The 9,831-nt window shown below is 37.5% G+C and overlaps 1 protein-coding gene across 3 annotated transcripts in view; it reads left to right on the top strand.

Annotated features, from left to right (window-relative positions):
• Nucleotides 1-2,310: 2,310 nt before the first annotated feature.
• The window catches only part of npas3 (neuronal PAS domain protein 3), a 283,122-nt gene continuing 275,601 nt past the window's right edge, over nucleotides 2,311-9,831 (top strand). The window contains exon 1 of one of the 3 annotated variants that reach the window (XM_023833583.2): nucleotides 2,311-3,710. In XM_023833583.2, coding sequence (XP_023689351.2) covers nucleotides 3,556-3,710 — 155 coding nt within the window. In that variant the 5' untranslated portion in view covers nucleotides 2,311-3,555. Of the gene's footprint in view, nucleotides 3,711-5,184; nucleotides 6,083-9,831 lie in introns of those variants that run through there. The other 2 variants (XM_072699341.1, XM_072699342.1) reach the window with 2 other exon arrangements.

Raw genomic sequence — 9,831 nt, 5'->3', positions numbered from 1 at the left:
ACTCCAGAGAAGCTAATGTAGATTCTTCCCACAAGACAGGATGGTGGATAGAGGCTCTGAGGTTCCAAACGTCCCTGATCTTTCCTAGAATTATGTTTGCCCTTAATATTCTACTCACCAGTCTGCCATGTTCAGGCCTTAAGTTGCCTCTACAATAAAAGACTGTTATTGTCTGCAGTTCCTCTTCTGGTTTCCTCAATTCAGAAAAGTAATTGAATCTTTAGTGCTCAACTCACTGCTGTCATTGTCACAGTGCAATAAAATTGCCACACATCTTCAGAAAAGATGTAATTCAATGGCTAGCACAAGATAAAATGCAAACAAGGCACTACTTTGGATACTGTCTTGTACTATATGGTTGTTTTGGGTCTGCTAAAGTTAATCATAGATCACACATAATCCCAACAGGGAAAATAATGAATGATTAGCATCCAAGGTGCAGTCCTTAAAATTTGCTTTGTCCTTTTGGCCTGCATCTTTCTCTTCACACCTTCAAAAATATAGCATTTTGTGTGGAAACACAAAAAATACTCCAGGTAACTCCACCGGTTAGTCTTATTAGTGTACACGTCCTAGAATCTACAATATCCATGGTGATGACAGTATAAGGGTGGAACGCCACTTCTTGAAATATTTGTGGCGTACAAAGACAAGGTTATCACAGGTTTTAGGAACCCCATGAAATGAAGCTTTTTCATTTTCTTTTGACATCTATCCGTCATTTGGGGTGAGGGGAGCATAGAGATCACTTGTCAAAAATGAACCTACTGCCTACTAAAATAGACACAGCAATGTTTAGTGTTTTGTGAGTGGTTGATGCTATGTTTGGAGAATCTGCGATAGAGTTTGTCATGAGCAGTCTCTTGTCCGGTACTGCTGGCTCCAGTGCTCCAGATTCAACAATCTCTCAACTTTTGGCCACAAACCCAGTTACCAAACTACTGTGTAACCACTGCACAGTTCAGACAAGCATAAAGATGGGTATGCTAGGCAAACTAACTGTTCCCAGAGTTATTCTCACAACACTGAAACTGTGTGACTATGGTAACTGTGTTGCTCTGAAAAAATGAATCAGAATTTTGGGTTTCGAAGTCTCATATCAAGAATATAAGTCATTCAGTTAAAATATAGCTGATGACACTAAAATGGAATGCTAATTATGACTGGAACACAAGTCAAACTGAATTCCTTATAATGTGTGTATATGAAACTATATACTGAGTTACAACATATTGAATGTTTTTGATATCACTGGATTGTTTCTCACTGTCTCAGTTCTCTTGTCTGATCACAAATTTTTTTTCACAACCATATTTTTCCCATGACTCCCCATACTCAAGTTTTTACCACGTATATTAGACAACTGTAATTAAAACCATCCATAAAGTTTTGACTTATACTAATAGTGACTGAATCTTTAATTGCATTTTCATGACATTTGCTATATATATATATATATATATATATATATATATATATATATGTATATATATATATATATAGAGAGAGAGAGAGAGAGCCACGCACACAAAACTTGGCTCTGTTTCAGCTTTGACTTAATACACACATTGAACATTGCTTAAGTATTTCTGGTATTCACGGCTAAAGGAGTCTATACTGCAGAGAGAGATAAAACATAAATACCCGCCACGGGGTCCTTTATTTAAGAAACTGTATTTGAATAACAAATAAATGAAGGACCTTGTTTTGAAAAAGAATCCTAACTGGACTGAAAGGGAAAACACGATTCATGATACGATACATACATACGTATGTGTGTGTGCCTGTCTGTGTGTATGTGAAACTTTTTAATATATATGACTTCATTTTTAAAGCATGCATGTAACTTGTTCTCCTAAAAGTACATTAATATTTCAAGTAATTACATCAAGAGCGATAGAAAAAAACAAGGTTAAATTAAAATTTATTTTATCATTTTTATTTTAAAACCTCCTTTGTCGGCGCTTTACTTAGCTGATTCCGTTAACCAAGGTTATATCTGAAAGTCGTACATGATGCTCTATAATTAACCGACTATGAATATTCCTGTAGTTTATTATAAGAGTATCACTACTGGCAACATATCGAGATTAATAAATTGGCATTTATTATTACAAGGGTTAGCCTATATGTATCGTTTTCTGGGAAACGTATTATGCTGAAGAAGTCTCTTGGGCATCAAAGGGTTACTGCTGCGGCAGCACACGCGCGTTCCTGTCATTTCCTTTGATTGGCTGAGTCTGGCCGGTGCGCGCTCCGGGATAAGCAGCGCGAGGCAGTTAATCCGCCGCGAGCCCGACCAAGTTCATCTCCTCTCACTTCCGAGGAATGGGCACCGCTGCACATCTGAGCTCATAACAGCACTTTCTCTGGGAGAATTCACACAGCAACAGACTCTATTTACAAATACACCGCGGCACATTTACAACCCAGAATTTCAGAGAAAGAATTCCGGAAGATACTTTATACAAACCATGACCACATAAATAAAACAAGCGGACCATTTAATTCGGATTATTTTTGCTGAAAAAATAACTGTAATAAAACTAAATTCATCTTAGGTAAATGACAAAATTTCATCGTCGGGGTAATTTTAAAATCAGTTTTCTCAACCATACTGCTGAACATACATTTCGTGACTTTGACAGTACGGTGGCTCTCCGGCGAAGATATTGCGATCAATCTAGGAAACATTCGAAGTTTGAAAGTAGCTTTAAGGATAAACTGGATAACTAGTATAATATAATTGGCAAAGCTCACAATAATTTTTGCTCAAAAATAGTCGTGAAGCTCTTATGAAAGGTTAAGATGTAGTTTATTATCCACGTTTAAAACAGCGTTAAGACTAAAGACATTAAGTGATTAAAGATGCGCATGCAACTTTCAAGCCTACATTTTAGCAGGTAGTTTAAAGTAGACATTGAATAAACTGCCGCTCGACGACTAAATAGATAAAACGATAATCGAGGCTCATCATAATGTCTACTTCTCGCCTTTTGAAAACTTTAGCGAAAAGTTTCACAAGTAATTCATAATTAGTTATAGCGGTCTTCTGTCCTTATCCTGTTATTAGCGTCGGAAGTTTCAACGGGCGCTCAATATTTAGCAATAACATTGCAGCACTTGCACACTTAGCTTAATTAATTATCACTTAATCACACGCTGTAATCATTTCCAGGCACAGATACATCTTTAAGAGTTACGTTTAAAACGTATTAATTTACTTGATATTTAAAACCGTTACTGGAACGTTTTTGTTTTCTGAGTGGACTGCAATAGTAGGTCGGGGAAACTAGAAGCTCTTAATAATTGCTAATTCCCCCTCAAACACCCAACTGTATCCAAATTTCTAAGATCCTGATAGAGGTGTCATTGCTAACCACTTGAAAGCTCCAGCAGTCATTTGCGTGTAGCGAAATCAAGACGTAGAATGGCCGAAGAGCTGGTAACCATCACTAATGGGATTGTGCTGTGACTTGTTCGGCTGGAGGGAAGGCTGTTATTCTCGTAAATATCAACACAGAGTCACTTCGTGTTCAGTCTCTTTGAGCGGGGATGATCAGGATCTTCCCGGATTTCAGCGTTCAGGTGACGGCTGCGGCTGGTGGAGGAGCCGGGGGAATGCCGGCGGGTCCCTCCGTGGGGAGAATCCCCGGGGCTACAAACGGTAACCCTCAAAATGTCCAGGGCATCACTTCTTACCAACAAAGGTATGTATACTATTTCTTTGTTTTTTGTAGCATTTGTGGTGTAATATAACTAGTGACACTGTATTTTGTGATCACTGCACTTACAATGTCAATATTTGAGCGCCAGCAGTGAACACCTTCGATTAGCTTGTGGATATCTTTGACCAAGACCTTTATCTGCAACATGTGTAAATTTAGATTTGGACTTTATAAGAGAATAATTGCTAATGTAACCTGCAGCTGAAACTGGGTTAGAAAGAAATTCCTTTCCGTTTATATGATTAAGGAGTAAATTTTGTTACACGCAAAATAAGTAATTTAATATGACAGTCGTATGTGAGCAAGTGGCGGGCTGTTTAAGAATAAAAAGTTACCCACACCATCAAAGGATATATTTAAAACTTTCATCTTGATTGCAATCTCATTTATAATCTGTATATAGGCCTAAAAGTATCGAATTTGCTTCAAAATAAACAAGATGACAAAGAGTATTTTTAAATAGCATAATCGGACCTAAACGATGGGAAAAGGTGATAGACTGTTGCTTCATGTAACAACAAATAAATGGTTATAAAACCATATTGATAAAAGGGCCACGGTCAGATTTAGCAAGATTGGTGAAATAAATCCAAAATACATTAATTTTACAGCTGTAAAATTGGCAAGTTATCCCTTGTTTTGGTCTGTGGTGTGCGGTCAAATCTGACATTCCCCGACAGTGAATGACAACCATACAGTCACATAGGTCATTTTAAACGTATTAATATGTTGCACTCAAATGCGTTTAAACTTAAGTTGCCTCTTGCATGAGTCGTAAACTAGCGTGTTTATTGTCCCAAAAAGTGTTACACTTAAACTCTGTCTTCTTCTCTGTGTTCAGTAGTTTATAAACGAGTTAAATGTCACAAATGTAATTATATAAAAGGTGCAATATTAAAGTACCACATATAATATAGAAAGTTTCATGCAGCATTGTGGATCAGCATGATAGTCTCTCCATTTCGCTAACATATTTAAACTTAGCTGTCTATTACAATATGGCTATAAAACGTGTATTCAAAGTATTTCCCCTAAATTAGGTCTACACCCTTAGTCTTATTTGCAAAAAACTATTTTTGTGTACCTCTTTGGAAATGACATTTGCCCTACATATTTTTTCTTATTTATATTTCCATAAACTTGTATTATCAAGGAAAATGGAAAACCGGCGGATACCTATGTCCATTATTGAGAACTGACACCTCAAGACGTATTATTTATAATTCGGCATTTTATTACAGACATATATAGTGCCAGATAATTTATTTGTGCCACAACAAAGTATTCGACAATAATATTTAAAGTATTTAAAAAACTCGATGATTTCAAGGAAAAACTCTATCCTGGTTCTAGGTAATTGTTATAGGTAGGCGCATTTTATATTGTATATTTCCATAATGAGTCCAATCAATGCTGGAAACAATTTGTACGAAATTAATTTGTCGTTAGTCGCGTATCACATAATGACCAATCTGTCATATGCTCCAGCCGCGATCCGCGTAATACCAATATTCTCTGTTTGCGTGCTAGCTGCATTTGGCCAGTTTTGGTAAATATGTAGTAGCAGGTTTTCATTTAGGGTGCATTGCGGGTGAAAACTGGAGAATATGCTGTCAGGCAATTTGGCGAAACGCTTTTTGTCTCCTTAAATCAGCGGCAGGCTGGTCTAAAATACAATTTGGAAACGCATCGAGTAAGATGAATTAGTAATACTTACACATAACGCGTAAACGTACGTATTTATGTCTTTTAATCGCGAAATCACATGGAACTTTTAAGCATTATACCTTGTACACGGAGAAAATGTAAACTGTCTAACTGCAACTGAGTGGCGTTGTTGCGCCGGTAGGAGAGAAGATGTGTCCTTTTTCACATAGAGCGAGCCAGGAAAAGCTGGAAAATGCACAGAAAAACAGACAGAGAAAAAGGCATTCCAGAGAACTGGAGTCGATGGGCTTTTACGGAAAATGCAATGATATGATGCTCCAGGTTAGGTATTAATTCTTCCATCGTATAAACCCGCTTCCACTGTGTTACAAGAGCTGCAGGATTTGAGAAGCGTCTCCCGGTTTCCTTTCACTTTTCTTGGCATGCCTTTGGAGCCCGATCTCGGGGTTTTTTCCTCCTTTCGTTACGTTCATGAACGTCAATGCATGGAGTCAGGGGCACTGCTGGACCAGAAAACCGCTATGGCTTTGTTTAAATACTCATAGTCTGCAGATCGCATTGCTACCGGTCCGTTCGACTGTATGTCCAAATAAATCGGAAGAAAAAAAAAGTAAGAAATAAATTAATAGCAGGAAGATGGCGCCCACCAAGCCTAGCATTCAGCAAGACCCTTCAAGAAGAGAACGGTAATGGTCGGATTGTTTATTTTTTATAAAAACATCGTTGCTGTGCTGAAGCTATGGTTTATTTTTCACTGAGATTATCACGTTGACTGTCAGAAGTTTCGGCGTTGCCCAGTGAGTGCGTCTGAGATTTGGGACCTTTAACGTTAGGGTAACAGGTATAACGTTAGCGTGAGAAGATATCTGTATTGGCGAATAGAGGGCACACGATTAGTCTACACTCGTACACAATTAACTACAGGTGCTGAATAATTTAACGCGTTTTGCATTTTTATACACTGCTTTACTAGGTTGTGGTAGGCCTTGAATTTTGTGTATACGTGAATAAGACATTATTGCTGTTGTGCACTTTAATACGGCTAGGCCAGGCAAGGTTGTATACCGCTTTGCTGCGGGACTTCTGAAGCTGCGGGCTAATTAGCATAAAACCTGTAACCAGCTGTTTCGGAACTTTCTGTGTAGCGCATGAATTAACCTAAAATTATACTGGGTGGGAACCGGTCCTTTAGATACAGCAGCATTTCATTGTTGTTGACTATTTTATAATCATTTTGTTAAAAAATGATTTTAGACACACAAACATTATCCCAATGTGTGTAGTAAACAAATTAGTTGTAAAGGTCTGGAAAAAAATAAATATCGTTCTACTTGTTAAAAATCTTTCGGATTTTTGTTGTCTTATGGTTTCCCAAGTAGTGTAATTGTTTTAGAGAAAACGATGCTCGCCCCCCATCCCCCACTGTCCGTATTTGTGCACCTGTAACTGTAAGTATTTGTTTTCTAGTTTATTTTAGAGGTTATGGTATATGTGGTTTCATTTTCTTTTGTTATATGACATTGATGCGACACACACACACACACACACACACACCCACACACACACACACACACACACACACATATATATATATATATATATATATATATATATATATATATATACACATGAGGATTCAGCGTGTCTGTGTCTTTTGTGCTGTCTGAACATGCAAGAGTATATTTGCTAATCTGTATTTGCTAAAGACTATACAAACCAAGACATGAAAATGAAAATATCTCGAGAATATAGTTTCATTTTATCTGTGAGGAAAAACCCTGAATACCTGCTGTAGATGGTCATAATAGATTATGCATGTTTTTATTTTATACATTATAGACGCATTGCCAAAACCATAATGAAACCTGTAAAGCCTGCTCTGAATATAGGTTTCCTACTTAAGTTTTTTTTTTTTTTTGTCCAGCACATTTACAATTGCATCAGTGGGAATGTTTATGCTAAGTCAGTCTCCAGTAATCTCTCAGGCAGGAGCATATTTGTGCGCTTTTCTCCGCATATCTCAGTGATAGGAATCTTGAAGGTGGAATTAATTTTGAGGGGAAACTTCATAGAATGTGCTTGAGTGCCTTCTTTATCACGAGTCTCCTATTGGCACTCAGAGGTGGCAAATCAGACTGTGATTTCTTATTCTGCATCAGTTGAAATTTGAGCTAAATTTTCATGCATGGTTTTAAGAGGTTATACAGTAGTTAAATGAATGTTCTTTAATAATATTTTTAGTTTTTTCTGGTGTAATTTTTGTCTGCTGTTTGATTGGACTGAAGCATTTTGGAGGAGAGTAACTTGCACTGTGCAGAGGAAACATCCAGTGTTCTCTAACACATAAGTAATGGCAAAGTTTTTTGTAGTTATGAGCAGATTTCATACTTTTAGAACAAGAAATTGTAAAAGATCAGAATCCTTCATACTTCTGAAATCCACTATATTTTTCTAGCGTGATTCAAGTGTCATTATAGAACATATTCCAAAGATGCGCGTTTCTTTAAAGCTGCACCATAACTTTCCCTTTGCAAAACTTGAGAAATATGCATTGAGCATGGAAATCACTGTATAAGCTTTTAGTCCAAAACTTCTACAACATGTCTAGTAAGATCTATTGTGGCCCACCTTTGTATTAGCAAGACATACTTTATTTAAAGGAATTATAAGAAAGTTCATAAAATCTTTTCTTTGGGTTAGAACTTCAGTAATATTTATTCTTTTGAAATTGGAAAATTGCTTTCCAAAAACTCCCATTATTTTTAATTTATTTAGACTCTCATCAAATGATATAACAGTTTTTCAGAGTTTTAAACTATGGAAAGCGGGAACTAGGAATGTGACATTGCACAGAAATGGAGGAGATTAATGGTCTAGTTCATTCTTGCAACAGCTTCCATTTATGACAGTATTGATAAGATAAGATAAGATAAGATAAGAAGAACTTTATCCCGAGGGAAATTCTTTTGTCTTAAACATGCTCAGTGCAACAAGAAGAATAAAGATGAGACAGTAAAGAGCTTAAAAAGAACAGTAGTAATAGTGCAAAAACAGAATAACAAAAGTAACAAATAACTATAACAGATATAATAAAATAACAGATAATTAGTTTAAGTGGTTATGAAAAGATGTTAATCGTTAAGATGGTTAAGATGGCAATCGAAAAATATAAAATAGAGGGTGGCCTTAATATTATAAGGTCAAGGATATACAAATAGAAAAATATGAAGTAATAAAATATTTTCAAGGCAGGGACGGCATGGTGGTGCAGTGGTTAGCACTGTTGCCTCGCACCTCTGGGACCTGGGTCACATGTGTGTGGAGTTTGCATGTTCTCCCCGTGTCGTCGTGGAGTTTTCTCCGGGTACTCCGGTTTCCCCCCACAGTCCAAAGACATGCTGAGGCTAATTGGTGTTGCTAAATTGCCCTTAGGTGTGCATGTGTGCCCTGCAATGGGCTGGCCCCCCATCCAGGGTTGTTTCCTGCCTCATGCCCATTGCTTCTGGGATAGGCTCTGGACCCCCCGCAACCCAGTGGGATAAGCGGGTTGGACGATGGATGGATTTTCAAGGCAAATGCCTGTCAGCAAGTCCAGTAGTGTATGGTATCAAGCATATATACCTGAAAAGCTTATATACCTGAAAGTTATTATGGCTTATTAAAAGCATATCCTCACCACAGCAGATCCTTTGATCATCTCCAGAATAGTGGCATCCAGAATATAACATGTTATGTTTAACTATGATATTGCTCATTATCAATATACATCATGCTTCAAAAAAACAAGAATCTCACCTATTACAAATGTACATATTCATCTCAATTAGATTACAACAGCGGTCTTGTTTATGTCTGACGTTGCTGCAGTGAAAGCGATTACATCCTCGCTCCTCTCACTCTGCTCTGTTATTGTGAAGGTCAGTGTGGAGAGCAAGACATAAAGAAGATGCATCCCATGAAGATAATACTGTGGCCATCGGGTGTGTCGCATTAAGGACAGGATTATCTCCTGAGATGTTTCATTTCATTTCATTACAGGATTCCAATAGATCAACGGCTCTTTTCAGGCTGAATTTTTCGTGTTCTGGATGTTGGGGTGGCTGCCACTTGTATCTTTTTTTAGTTGGCAGCCAGTAGTGTCCTCACAGAAACCAGTACATCATAGCAGGGTTGGGGCCATTCCGGAATGCATTGATCAATTCCAGTCCAAATCAGGAAATGGAACTGGAGCTGGGATTGGAAAAAAAACTACGGGGAACAGAATTGGAGTTGAATTTGAATTTCAGGGAGATTTAAATTCCAACTCCAGTTCCATTTCCTGATTTGGACTGGAATTGATCAATGCTTTCCGAAATGGCCCTAACCCTGCATCATAGCATGTTTCTCCATTTTGTTGCCTAATTTCAGGTAAAAATGGATGGAAGATGCAATTACT

This window comes from Paramormyrops kingsleyae, chromosome 14, assembly GCF_048594095.1.
Source record: "Paramormyrops kingsleyae isolate MSU_618 chromosome 14, PKINGS_0.4, whole genome shotgun sequence".
NCBI lineage: Eukaryota > Metazoa > Chordata > Actinopteri > Osteoglossiformes > Mormyridae > Paramormyrops > Paramormyrops kingsleyae.
The sequence above is the reverse complement of the archived record's forward strand: the minus strand, read 5'-3'. Positions and strand labels throughout refer to the sequence as shown.